Source organism: Polypterus senegalus, chromosome 3 (assembly GCF_016835505.1).
Source record: "Polypterus senegalus isolate Bchr_013 chromosome 3, ASM1683550v1, whole genome shotgun sequence".
NCBI classification, from domain to species: Eukaryota; Metazoa; Chordata; class Cladistia; order Polypteriformes; family Polypteridae; genus Polypterus; species Polypterus senegalus.
In genome coordinates, this window is record NC_053156.1 from 228,136,718 (window position 1) to 228,151,566 (window position 14,849).

Here is a 14,849-nt window from a genome sequence, read left to right on the forward strand (position 1 = left end):
ATATTCTGTACTTTTGTTGTACTGTTTAAATAAATCACTTTCACGGGAAAGCAGGTTTGTTTCTTTATTGATTTCATTATCTACAAACAATCAGTGGTACAAATCGTGAAGAGTGGCAGACGACCTTATACTGTATGTTCTTGGAAGTGAAAGCTCAGCTCATTTTTCTGGGAATGTAAAGGAAACAACCAGCGTTTCCCCGAAGATTCTTTATACCTAATTTGGGCGAAACAGCACACGAATAAAGGAAAACGAACCCGATGACCTCACCATTTCGGCTCCGGATTGGCGGAGTATTTAGCAGACGAGTAATAAGCGCACGTGATTCCCCTTTCTGGGAATATTCCTGGAAAGAGGGACTAGGCGGGAGGGGGAGAGAGAGAGAGAGAGAGAGAGAGAGAGAGAGAGAGAGAGAGAGAGTGAGTGTACCGGGTTAATTCAAAGACTCATTAATCAATAAGAGAAAATAATGATACAGGAATTGAATCATCTGTAGGATACCGGGCGGAATATCCGATTCTAAACAGCAAAGATCAGCCAGAACAAGTGTGGACATTGTATTCGTCGCGTATCAGAGTCAGCGGGATCGAAGAAAGAAAACATAAAAGCGTAATGCCTGCTAAAGTGTAGATAGATAATATTTAAACAATTTCTGGTGTTTCATTTCAGGCTTTGAAAGACGACTTGAGCAGAATGTGAGGGTGTTTAACAAACATCTCTGTTACTGTCTGCAACAGCTCCTGAAATACCCGTCAAACTGCGACTAGAAAGGAATAACCGAGCATATAATCAATGCAAAAGAAGACCAGAAAACACTGAAAGCATTGACTACGTTTTCCTGATTAATTTTTTTTAAGGAAAAGTGATATCTAGGCATAAGTATTTCACTTGAAGCCTTGATGTACCAAAACACAACTAAAAATATACGATTGTAAGAATCTGATTACAGCAGTGGATTTTTGAATCACGCAATAAAGAATAAAAAGGTGAGTTTTTAAATGTGATGTCCAGTATCTAGTTGTGTAGTTACGAATTTCGTAAGGTTTGAGAGTAATATTTTTCATTTCAGAAAAATCAGTAACTCCCAATAATACTATTACGGATTTTACCTGATACGTACAATTACTGTGAAATGAAAATGCAAGCCAGTTTTATCTTCGTCTCCAAATAAATATTGACATTTTGTCCTTAAAAAGTTGTGATTCTTTTTACATTAATAACTGTTTAAAGACATAATGCAGTAATATGTGTAGGCAAATAAGTAGACAATATCCAAGGTCTAAAATTGTATAGAGGTTTGAGAATAGATAATGTCTTTCATCCATAAATAATGCATTATTAAAGCCAGTAAAGCCTACTATTTAGATCAATTGCAAGCCATTTTAAAATGCCTTATCAATTAATATTAGTACTGGTTATACGTCATTTATGAACCAAAAAAGACATTTTCCTGAAGCTAATGGTAAACTAATGAAAAGGGTTTCATGCATGTTTTAATATATAAATGATGGAAGAACCTTGGCCAAAACATAAATATTGCATACAGCATACTGTTAAAAATCAAATTAAATACAAAAATATTGTGTCAAAAGCATACACTAGTCAAACATGTTATATATACATTTGCAGATTCTTATTTTTAGTTGAGGAGCAGGTTTTTCCTTCAATGTGAAATTTATGTATGGATTCAAAAAAGCTTTAACTCAGTTATACTGTTTGAAAAATGCATCGTTTCATTTCAGTGTATTATTCAAACACAAACATTTCTTCTGCATACTTTCACACTGATTGGACATTTTGGGAACACAATTTTGGGTGTATACTAATAAATCACCTTGCAACAAAGCAGAAATCCTCACTACGGTAGAAGATATTTACAGAGTGGTGACAGTTATCCTTAAAGCCTCTACTGTAGTTTTTTCTGTTAATGTATGACTTGATCTACAAAAACACAACTTTCTTTGCAGACAGTTTGACCTGTTACAAAAGATTGCCAGAATAATCCTAAATGCTAATATGTTGTCACCCTGGGCAGGTCACTTAACCTGCTAGTGCCCCATTTGTAAATCACTGTATCTCCTCACACCATGACTGATGAGAAGCACTGGGCTAACCCTGTTCATATTTCAACATCGGTGTCAACAGGGTCACTCAAGTTAGAGTCCCCAAGTCCCTTTAGGCTAGATGTACAGGCAGGTGTCTTATTTGAGGGATTGCCTCTTTAAATAAGAGTTGATGTCTGCAGAGGTGCAGTGGAGAGTGGTGTTATGTGGAGACCATACATGGAGGTGTAGGGGTGATTGCTCCAGTTTATCTGATTGAAAGAGAAAGTATGACCTTTGGGAGAGCCTACAGCCACACTGAATCAGACCAGTTTTTTTTCTAAATGCAATAGAATTAAACTAATTTCCCTAGAAGGGAAATTCTCAGTCAAATTCATCACCTGGAGGTGTGTCTAAATGCATGCAACTAAAAATAGTCTAGGCAAGGGGAATCTTGAATCCATGGAGACACTAAGCACTCAGACATAGCCCCTAGCAACAAAATGTACAACTCCTACACCTCCCACACACATATACCTTTTCAGAACTATTTCTCCTAAGCCATAACAACTGGCCATGCTTTGGTCAGGCATTACCCATTAGTGTGTCTATGCTATAAAATACAAATTAGTGTTGTTGTACTGAAATCCAAAGCCTCACATGAAAAAGTATAAAGTCTGAAAGAAACTCCTGTCTTTGGCCTGTCTACATAAGACATGCAAGGATCATAGACCTTATTTATCAACAGGTTGAACCTTTGCAATTAGAGTTAAAAGAGTTGGCATTTACCAAAATTAAACATCCACATTCTATGTAGCTCCTACACATCCTACACAACCATCCAGCATTTAAATCTACTCTTCTTCTGGTTAAGGACTAAAGCAGGAACCAGTCATGGATAGGATACTAACAATATATTTCGAATTCTAAGAATATATTGAAGTTTTGCACACAGACATTATTTAAAACATTTTTTAAGCTGAGCTATTTTAGATATTTGTTTTAATATTCGATATTCAAACATCACATTCATATCCAACCAGTTAATACAGCTATTAGTCCTAGAAGGCCAGAGTTAATCCTGGCAACATTGGGCGTAAAGTAGGATCCAACTCTAAACAAGATGCAAGTTCATCACACTCATTCACATACTGAAACAGGGCCAATATAACATCTCCAGTTAAACTCAACTACATGTCACCAGGTGCAGGATTTGAATGCAAGACACTTTGGTCTGTGAACCACCAGTTAACTATTAGTTTGCCTTAATACCAAAATTAAAAAGCGATCTTCTATCGCATTTATATGCATGAATTGACAGTACAAGTTAGATTTGTCAAAGCCCTATACTGGAAGGTAGGACAATGGTAGAACTATATTTAGACTTCCTGAGGTCCAAGGCCAAATTGAGACTCTTAACTGCCAGGAGAACTTTTCAGAGAAAATAACGAATTTATATATATATATATATATATATATATAGTGGTGTGAAAAACTATTTGCCCCCTTCCTGATTTCTTATTCTTTTGCATGTTTGCCACACAAAATGTTTCTGATCATCAAACACATTTAACCATTAGTCAGATATAACACAAGTAAACACAAAATGCAGTTTTTAAATGATGGTTTTTATTATTTAGGGAGAAAAAAAAAATCCAAACCTAAATGGCCCTGTGTGAAAAAGTAATTGCCCCCTGAACCTAATAACTGGTTGGGCCACCCTTAGCAGCAATAACTGCAATCAAGCATTTGTAATAACTTGCAATGAGTCTTTTACAGCGCTCTGGAGGAATTTTGGCCCACTCATCTTTGCAGAATTGTTGTAATTCAGCTTTATTTGAGGGTTTTCTAGCATGAACCGCCTTTTTAAGGTCATGCCATAGCATCTCAATTGGATTCAGGTCAGGACTTTGACTAGGCCACTCCAAAGTCTTCATTTTGTTTTTCTTCAGCCATTCAGAGGTGGATTTGCTGGTGTGTTTTGGGTCATTGTCCTGTTGCAGCACCCAAGATCGCTTCAGCTTGAGTTGACGAACAGATGGCCAGACATTCTCCTTCAGGATTTTTTGGTAGACAGTAGAATTCATGGTTCCATCTATCACAGCAAGCCTTCCAGGTCCTGAAGCAGCAAAACAACCCAGACCATCACACTACCACCACCATATTTTACTGTTGGTATGATGTTCTTTTTCTGAAATGCTGTGTTCCTTTTACGCCAGATGTAACGGCACATTTGCCTTCCAAAAAGTTCAACTTTTCTCTCATCAGTCCACAAGGTATTTTCCCAAAAGTCTTGGCAATCATTGAGATGTTTCTTAGCAAAATTGAGACGAGCCCTAATGCTCTTTTTGTTTAACAGTGGTTTGCGTCTTGGAAATCTGCCATGCAGGCCGTTTTTGCCCAGTCTCTTTCTTATGGTGGAATCGTGAAACACTGACCTTAATTGAGGCAAGTGAGGCCTGCAGTTCTTTAGACGTTGTCCTGGGGTCTTTTGTGACCTCTCGGATGAGTCGTCTCTGCGCTCTTGGGGTAATTTTGGTCAGCCGCCACTCCTGGGAAGGTTCACCACTGTTCCATGTTTTTGCCATTTGTGTATAATGGCTCTCACTGTGGTTCGCTGGAGTCCCAAAGCTTTAGAAATGGCTTTATAACCTTTACCAGACTGATAGATCTCAATTACTTCTGTTCTCATTTGTTCCTGAATTACTTTGGATCTTGGCATGATGTCTAGCTTTTGAGGTGTTTTGGTCTACTTCTCTGTGTCAGGCAGCTCCTATTTAAGTGATTTCTTGATTGAAACAGGTGTGGCAGTAATCAGGCCTGGGGGTGGCTACGGAAATTGAACTCAGGTGTGATACACCACAGTTAGGTTATTTTTAACAAGGGGCAATTACTTTTCACACAGGGCCATGTAGGTTTGGATTTTTTCTCCTAAATAATAAAAACCATCATTTAAAAACTGCATTTTGTGTTTACTTGTGTTATATTTGACTAATGGTTAAATGTATTTGATGATCAGAAACATTTTGTGTGACAAACATGCAAAAGAATAAGAAATCAGGAAGGGGGCAAATAGTTTTTCACACCACTATATATATATATATATATATATATATATATATATATATATATACTGTAAATATAGTCATTCAGTCATTTCATTTGTCAAGGTAAAGATCAGTAATTGTCCTTGTGAAATCTCTAAAAATGAATATTGCAATAGTAACTAAAATTATTCATTCAGTTCTTGACAGTCAGTATTTTCAACTTACATCTCTGTAGGAAAAAGCAATACAATAATGCGCATTTCATATTTTTGTTATTTCTGGGTGTAAACATCTTAGTGATGAGGCAGAGGAGCAAACTTCTAATAACATTATGGTCAGATTAATATACATTGGTGGCAGGATTTGTTAAATGTTTTCTTTAAATTAAAAAATCCTTTGACTACTCACTAATTCTAGTTCTGGTAATAATAATATATGCATTTTTTATTACCGTGGTCAGACATTTTTAAAATACTATACTTTGTGAAGAAGTCATGTAATTTACAGCAGATGCACTTTTGCCTTGATTGCCTTTGCTGATTACAAAATCTCAGTACACACACGAGATACAGCACATTAGCAGTTGTAATTACCATATGGTAAAGTATATGATATACAGTTAGGTCCATAAATATTTGGACAGAGACAACTTTTTTCTAATTTTGGTTCTGTACATTACCACAATTAATTTTAAATGAAACAACTCAGATGCAGTTGAAGTGCAGACTTTCAGCTTTAATTCAATGCGTTGAACAAAAAGATTGCATAAAAATGTGAGGCAACTAAAGCATTTTTTTTAACACAATCCCTTCATTTCAGGGGCTCAAAAGTAATTGGACAATTGACTCAAAGGCTATTTCATGGGCAGGTGTGGGCAAGTCTGTTGTTATGTCATTATCAATTAAGCAGATAAAAGGCCTGGAGTTGATTTGAGGTTTGGTGCTTGTATGTGGAAGACTTTGCTGTGAACAGACAACATGCGGTCAAAGGATCTCTGCATGCAGGTGAAATAAGACATCCTTAAGCTGTGAAAACAGAAAAAACCCATCCGAGAAATTGCTACAATATTACGAGTGGCAAAATCTACAGTTTGGTACATCCTGAGAAAGAAAGCAAGCACTGGTGAACTCAGCAACGCAAAAAGACCTGGACGTCCATGGAAGACAACAGTGGTGGATGATCGCAGAATTATTTCCATGGTGCAGAGAAACCCCTTCACAACAGCCAACCAAGTGAACAACACTACCTCTCCAGGGGGTAGGCGTATCGATATCCAAGTCTACCATAAAGAGAAGACTGCATGAAAGTAAATACAGAGGGTGCACTGCAAGGTGAAAGCCACTCATAAGCCTCAAGAATAGAAAGGCTAGATTGGACTTTGCTAAAGAACATCTAAAAAAGCCAGCACAGTTCTGGAAAAACATTCTTTGTACAGATGAAACCAAGATCAACCTCTACCAGAATGATGGCAAGAAAAAAGTATGGAGAAGGCGTGGAACAGCTCATTATCCAAAGCATACCACATCATCTGTAAAACATGGTGGAGCCAGTGTGATTGCTTGGGTGTGCAAGGCTGCCAGTGGCACTGGGACACTAGTGTTTATTGATGATGTGACACAGGACAGAAGGAGCCGAATGAATTCTATGGTGTTCAGAGACATACTGTCTGCTCAAATCCAGCTAAATGCAGTCAAATTGATTGGGCGGCATTTCATGTTACAACTCGACAATGACCCAAAACATATAGCCAAAGCAACCCAGGAGTTTATTAAAGCAAAGAAGTGTAAAATTCTTGAATGGCCAAGTCAGTCACCTGATCTTAACCCAATTGAGCATGCATTTCACTTGTTGAAGACTAAACTTGGGACAGAAACGCCCACAAACAAACAGCAACTGAAAGCCGCTGCAGTAAAGGCCTGGCAGAGCATTAAAAAGGAAGAAACCCAGCATCTGGTGATGTCCATGAGTTCAAGACTTCCGGCTGTCATTGCCAGCAAAGGGTTTTCAACCAAGTATTAGAAATGAACATTTTATTTCCAGTTATTTAATTTGTCCAATTACTTTTGAGCCCCTGAAATGAAGGGATTGTGTTAAAAAAATGAAAATGCTTTAGTTGCCTCACATTTTTATGCAATATTTTTGTTCAACCACTGAATTAAAGTTGAAAGTCTGCACTTCAACTGCACTGAGTTGTTTCATTTAAAATTCATCGTGGTAATGTACAGAACCAAAATTAGAAAAAAGTTGTCTCTGTCCAAATATTTATGGACCTAACTGTATATTTTTAAATAGCACAGAATAGGATCTTTTCATTATATTGTCCAGCAATGGCATTTTCACAAAGTTAAACTCATTTTTTGTCACTTTTAACTTTATCATTGGCAGCCTTCCCAAATGTCTCAGATGTAGCACAGCAGGTGGCTTTAACCACATTAGGGCCCACAGTTTGGAACCGTATCAAGTAACTACAGACACAGTGGAAATAGACAGCTGAAATGCCAATATGTTTTAATGGAACTCATATACTATTGATTCAAGAAGCAATACTTTTAGTTTAATAAAATATCCACATAAAGAACGATTCAATATACAACTTGGTTAAAATTAAGAAAGCAAAAGGATGAGTAAAACATACATATATGTTTATGTTGGCCTCAGTTTGAAGGAGGTGAAATTGTCAGTTAGTGAAATAGCAATTTTTGCTTGTGTTCACATGGTGGATGCGGTGCACACACAGTGTATCCAAAACAACACATAATCAAGACTTATATAAAAAACAAAGAGCTGCTGACCAGAGTCCTTATTTTCTTTCCTCCTCTGACCATTCCAGGCATTCCCAAATGATCCTGCCAAACTCCATGGTGGTCCCGGAAAAATCACAGGTCCCTGTAAGCCTGAAGGCCTCAAGCACATCCACTCAGCAGCAAGAGAACTCAACAGACTTGGCTCAGATGGCAAGAGTCATGGCACACCTTGAACTGACTGGTAAGGTTGTGGGATTTCCCATACTGATCTAACAAAATAATTGTATAATTTTTTTATTCTATTGTATATGGAAATTTTCATTATCTACATTATCTATCTTTTCCATGTAATGTATCTAATAATGAACTATAAAATGAATGTTATCATAAAAGTGTAGAATTAATAAAGTTAGCAGGACAATTGGTCAATGATGAATGGAGAGAAATAAGCAAAGAGACATAAAATTAAAATACTGTATATCATTTGCAGGATGCAACAGAAAAGAGGCATACCTAATTATGTACACATTAAACTAGACATTATCTATAATGTTATGCAACATTTTAAATTCTTGTATAATACTGAGATTGACCTGCTAAGAGCTGAAAGGTTACTAAGTAGGTGTTGTTTTCACAATCAATGCATCCAAACATCCTGCAAATGTTAATAACTAATTCTGAAGTGGTTGTTTTAAATTAATGAAAAATAATATTTATAGTAAGAGGTTTGGAACAAATAAAATCAACTGGAAGCACTCATGTTTATTAGAAACAAGTGACAGGTATGCTCCCGGGACCTTGGCTTGAGAAGTATGGCACTGCTGTAAGTTTGGTATCACCTGTGCATAATAGTGGCAAATCTGAAGCTCACTGCAGAGCCACTTGCTCAGTAGAATATGGAAGTTAAGCAGTGGGTCTGATTACCTGTCACACTAAATCTGTTACTGGCAGATCCACAGATGGAATGTAGCTAGAGGCTGCAAAATAACAAGTATATTGTCTCTGTAGTTTACATTATACTGCTTGAAAAAGACTCAAGGGAAATAAAGTGCTTAGTGTTGTTGCTTCCTAACTCCAGAGTGCAGATTTTCAAATCACAAACTGGTCACAGTATCTGTATGAAGTTTTTATGTTCTCCCAATATCTTTGTTTTATTTTTCTGGTTAAATCTCTTTCCACTCATATCCAAAAGAAATGCACCAGGTTGAATGTTATGTATAATTTGCCCAAGTGTTAGTGAGGGTGCCCCATGATGGGCTAACATAGGTCTGTTTTCTATCTTGTTCCTCATACTGCTGGATTAGACTCTGACCCCCAAAACTCTGGAATGGATTTAGTGGGTTTCATAATGAATAGATGGAACTTGCAGCTTTAACATGGAACAAACCCTTCATAGCCTTATACTAGGTACCTAGATAGTTCTTTTGTTGCTTTTTGAATAGAATATTTAGTATCTTTTTGTCCCTATGCATATACAGTATTAAGTTTCTAGTTCTGGCCTTCTGTAACAAATACAGTACTATTAGTGCCATTAAAAATCAAATGCATGCATGGCATGAAAATGAATGTCCATTTTTCCTGTTACAGTTTTGTATTTTATTCTGTGCAGGCTGGTACTGGGGCTCCATTACTGCATGGCAGGCCACACAAGTACTGGGGGATGCACCAGAAGGCACCTTTCTGCTGAGAAAAAGCTCAAATCTCAATTACCTTTTCACTTTGTCTGTAAAGACCAGTCTAGGACCAACCCACCTGCGCATTGAATACTGCAGAGGAGTATTCTCTTTTGATTCCTTGGTTGTGGCCCGTCCCAGAGTACAGACATTTGCTGGAGTGGTGGATCTGGTTCAACATTACACCCTCACCTGTCAGCGTGTATCTGAGAACAAAGACAAGGATGCAAAGCAGATGGCACCTTCTCCTCCAAAGGAGGCCGAGCTACAGCTTAGACTAATTCGGCCACTCTATATAATTACTCCTTCTCTTCAACACCTGTGCCGAATGGTGATAAACCAAAGATCACGAAACATTAGTCACCTTCCCTTGCCTCTCAAGATGAAAGAGTATCTACAGGAATATCCATTTCATGTATAGTATTTGATCAGTTTACAAGGACAACAGTTCTACAGTTTTTCCATAAAGTTTTCTTTAACCTAAAGTATGCACTACAACGAGCATCTTTAAGCAGATTTGTTAATTGCCAATCCTTTAATTTCTCTAAACATTTACTACATTTGGTCAAACTGGTTGCAGCAAATAAGAAACAAATCAAAATACCCAGGTATATATGTGTTCTTTGATTGCCATTTACCATTACTAAGCCAAAATCGAGGTAGCTTCATTTGTTCAGCAATGGGTCAGCTCAGTATGGCTTCGAAGCATTTTCTGTCATATTGCCAAGAAATGAGCAAAGGTAATGTATAAAAGGACAACATAAAATAGATCTTTAAAAGATTTTTTAAATAAACCTGAAGCAGGTGGTGTACACCAAACACAGAAACAAGATTTTCCTATATAGCCACAAAGAACACAGACATGCTTTTACAATCAGAATTAATTATGTAGACAATAATCACTTCCGATCTTGTACTCAGCTACAGGCATTATAGGCAACATTAACCTTTTTGAAGTCACTTGGGTTTCACTACATCTAAAGCTGACAATGTAAGCAATAGAAAGTTACCACATCAAATTCCAAAAACACCTTATTATTATATAGTGCTTTGCAGAAAATTATCCTGCAACATTATATGGGGTTATATACTATCATGCAGTATACTTTACTGAAACCAACATTGTCCTGTCATTGTGGGTACAGTACAAACTCAACATGAAAGTTTGCTTTAATTCATTCCATAGAAACAAAGAATCCAGAAAGTTTGGAGTTGAGTATGAATCCACAGTAACAAGAAGACAACATGCAAACTGCACAAGGACTGAATCAAAAAACCTCAAAGGTATTCAAAGACATCAGAGCAAGTAATCACAGATGTAATCCTACTCTTGCTTCATTGTTATGTATGCTGAACAGTTGTTTATTTGATGCTCTGCCTTGCCAAACCAGTTTTTATATTTGTATATGTATATATATATGTATATATATATATATATATATATATGTATATATATATATGTATATGTGTATATATATATGTATGTATATGTGTATATGTGTGTATATATATGTAGATATATATATATATATATATGTATATATATATATATGTATATATGCTGTATACATATATTTTTTTCTGATGCTGGTAAGTATAACTGCTTTTGGTGTTGCTTGTTCTTTAATAGCCTTGATAGATTGTTGGCAGCGAGTGGAACAATATAGCCCTCTCATTTTGGCCTATTAGTCTCATTTCCATTTATATATAATCAAATGCTGAGATCTTTGTTGTAGTATCCTTTCATGTCTGGCTTATCACAGATCTTCTCAGTACCTTGAGCGGAGGAAAAAATCTGTTGCAAAGTTTGACTTCACTTTTTTGGAAATAAAAGTTTTAAGTCATTATACAAAAAGAGAAACTTTTCTATTTTGGTGGAAAAAAACTGCATCAATTCCTACATACAAAGGGCCCAGACAAGAATGTTAACATAAATGAATTTCTTTCAAACTATGGCTCTCTAACAAATGTATATCTTCTGGAAATATTTGGTGTGTGTTATATTGCTGAATATGTATCTCAGCAATTTCACCTAACAGCTAAAGTAATGTCCAGTTTAAAGAGTGGTATAACACCATAGTTTCACATTTGCTGCTATTCATCCATAGTAAACCTTTTTCTTTTTTGTTTATTTAATACATAGAATATTTCAAAATGTGTTTACTTGCATCTTGGTGTACAGAGGTTATAGGAGCCTGGGTATGAATCCTGGCCTGTTTAAGTGGACTTTGCATATTCTTCCTATGCCTCATATGCATATTTGGGTATTTTGCAACTCTAAACTGGCCCTGTAGTTGATTGATACCTGATTCAGTGTTTGTTTCTGCCTTGAACTCGTTACGTCCAGAACAAGCTCTGCAAAAACTGTTACTTTAAAATTGGAGTATGAATATTTCAGAATGCAGATTGATAAATGTATATACTGATTTTACTTTGTCATAAGAAATAAAGAGATGGTCTCTAAACCAGCAACTCCAGAAGACTGAACAATGATTATATTGATTAGGGAAAGAGATGATCCAACTCCAGTATTGAGAGCAGTCACATGTGAACATCTTTATTATTCCAAAAATGATCAGTCCACATTAAAACATTTTTTACTGCTATACAGTATATCTAGTAGTCAAATGATTCAGCAAAGACAACTCAAAAAAGTATAGAATCATTAAATCATAGTAATAATAGATAAAGGAATCTTCAGAAAACAAAATTAAAGTATAAGCCATTAAACATCTATTAAAATAATTAAATATTTGGTAAGTAGGACAAAGATTAATATCATAGCTTTGTAGTATAACACAAAGATAATAAAAGAAGTTAGTTAAATATGTTGATTTCCATTGTTTTACCATAATCTTGGCAGAAGGCATTGAATTGTGAACTACAAAATACATTTTTTGCAAGATATAAAATAAGTTAAATCAATGTATTTTTTGGGATTTTAACCATAGAGGCTCTGAAGCAAGTCAGACTATTCATGTAAATACAGGTGCATTAAATGACTCAATTATACCACATTTGTTAATTCATATCTATGACAGTCTTTTCTGGTTTTATGAGTATGACTTGATTTTTATTTGGATGCTCAAGAGGCTAAATACATGGGGAAAGACACAAAAATGATGGGCTTCCAAAAACCCCAGAATTGCTCTTCCAAAATAAATATAAAAATATAGAAGAATGAAAAGACACACAAGTCAAAAAAATGAAAAGCCTAATATCTTATTTGATTTTTTTCTTGACTTTCCTGGTTGATCTTTACCTAATCTTTGTTATTTTATGGAAAACACAATAAATATACAAAATGTTTTCTTTGCGCTGGACCAAAATCTCAGATATGAAAACTAATTTATAATAATTCAATTACATCTCTTTGTTAAAACTTGCCTCTTATAATACAGATTGTGCATGGCATTTATTTTTGACAACAGAAGACAATAGCAGGCATGAATGTATTTAGGTATATAGAGCTAACTTTCACCTTTCCCTTCCTTCTATCATGTTATCTTTCTTGCTTATCTTTTCAAAGCTTCTCTCTCTCTCTCTCTCTCTCTCTGTCTCACCCTTTTCAATTACCCCTACACCTCCCCGTACTGGCTGCTTTTGCCAGCAGTGCTATAAAGGTGTTTCTAAGAAAGTAAAGTCATTAAATAAAATGCAGCAGCTGGTGTTTCATAGTCCTGTCCATCAAATCTTGGCTGAAATGATCTGTTCATTCACAAATTTCCAGGAAGAATGATCAATCCTGTTCCCTGGAATGCTTTGCAGGAACGATCTGTATCTCTGTGAGAGATGAGCAAATCAAGCCATTGAAATCCCAGGTCAGTGACTTAGAAAAAATAATAAACTGATTTCTCTTTTCTGCTTCTGTTTTACAGAATGGAATCTTGCAGCTTTCAGTCCTTGTATAATTCTTTATTCCTTTTTTGGATGAAGAACATTTTAAAACTACATTACATAGAAAACACAATCACTTAAATGCACTGTTGATTATGTTGAATTGAATGGTAAACTCATGTAAGAAGGCAGTACTGAAACATCTTGAGAAATTACTACTGTTGTGTGGGATTTGTTAGTATTTCGGAGGTCTATTGGTGTCAAATGGTGCAAATGGGTGCATCAATTTTCAAAATTAAAATTTCTCTATTATAAAAAAAATATATATCTTCTGAAAACTAAGTAATGGAAAAACACACATTTAAATATATCATTCACATTGTTGTTTTGCCAATTATCAGTTTATATGAAACACATGCACAGAAATCTATTAAATTAATACAAATTAAATCAGCACAATTCTCAGCTCTGTTGTTTTACAGTGAACTCATCATGAGTTCACATTCTGCACCCAGTCATTGTCTGATGTGAAATTTGTACTTTCTCCCCATACCTACATGAGTTTTGTTTTTAAATCACATCCCTAAAGGCTTGCATTTAGGTGAATTCAAAATCCCACATTGGTGTATATGGCTCCTATGATGCACTGGGTCCTCTCTAGGTTTGGTTCTTGGCCTGTGCTAAGGGCTGCTATGTTGAGATCTGGCCTCTGTAACACTCAGTGAGATTAGGTGGGTGTTAGAATACTATGTTACATTATTTGCTAGTGGAAAACCTAAACAGAGCCTTTTTTTAGTATTGGTACAGTACATTGACCAGTTTGTGGACCTAAAAACATTTCTGATTTGACTTTGGATAAGGTTGATCGACACTGAATGGCAAACTTGGGAAGACCTGACATTTACAAAAAGTGAAGCCTAGTGGGTAAAGAGGTGGATAAAAAAAAATATACAGTCATACATGGCTAATGTAGGCACTCCTGAAGTCATAAAATTGCACTTTGTTGGGAGTGTTGCTCCACAAATCTCATTGTTTGCCTAGCAGAAGATACGGAGCAACTGTAATTGTTTGATTTCTCTTTACAAAGAATTTCTTACTGTAATTTCACTCATACAACATCAAAACATATGTGTGACTGGAGACATGCATGTTAGTAGGTTTTCAGAACATAGCTAGGGGTGTTGAGTTAGCAATTAGCATATTTTGGAGTAAATGTAATTAATTTGCATTCATTGGGCATTCAATGTTACATTACTAAAGAAGTGTAAAAATTAATTTGCTGAAAGCAAGTTATTCTTCTGTGAAGCCAGATTCTAGGGACATGTCACATTTTTATCCACCATAGGAAAAAGCACATAGAGAGAGCTGGAGTTGTAAAAAACCAGTTATATTGGTTGAATCTGTAATTGTTAAACGAAAACAAACAATATAGCTAAATGTGGGGTGTCAGTTCTGCAACATAGAATTAAAGTACTAAACTGAAAAGCTTTGAACACATAACAAGGC

At 35.8% G+C, this 14,849-nt stretch overlaps 2 protein-coding genes across 2 annotated transcripts in view; one reads left to right on the forward strand and one right to left on the reverse strand.

Moving 5' to 3' along the window:
• nudt3b (nudix (nucleoside diphosphate linked moiety X)-type motif 3b) overlaps positions 1-14,849 on the reverse strand; it is an 88,321-nt gene that overhangs the window by 27,470 nt on the left and 46,002 nt on the right. The window lies entirely within an intron of this gene.
• LOC120525956 (suppressor of cytokine signaling 2-like) lies at positions 387-10,891 on the forward strand. Its single transcript, XM_039748693.1, has 3 exons — positions 387-986; positions 7,920-8,074; positions 9,443-10,891. Exons 2-3 carry the CDS (start codon positions 7,930-7,932, stop codon positions 9,925-9,927), a joined length of 630 nt encoding a protein of 209 aa, XP_039604627.1. The 5' UTR covers positions 387-986; positions 7,920-7,929; the 3' UTR covers positions 9,928-10,891.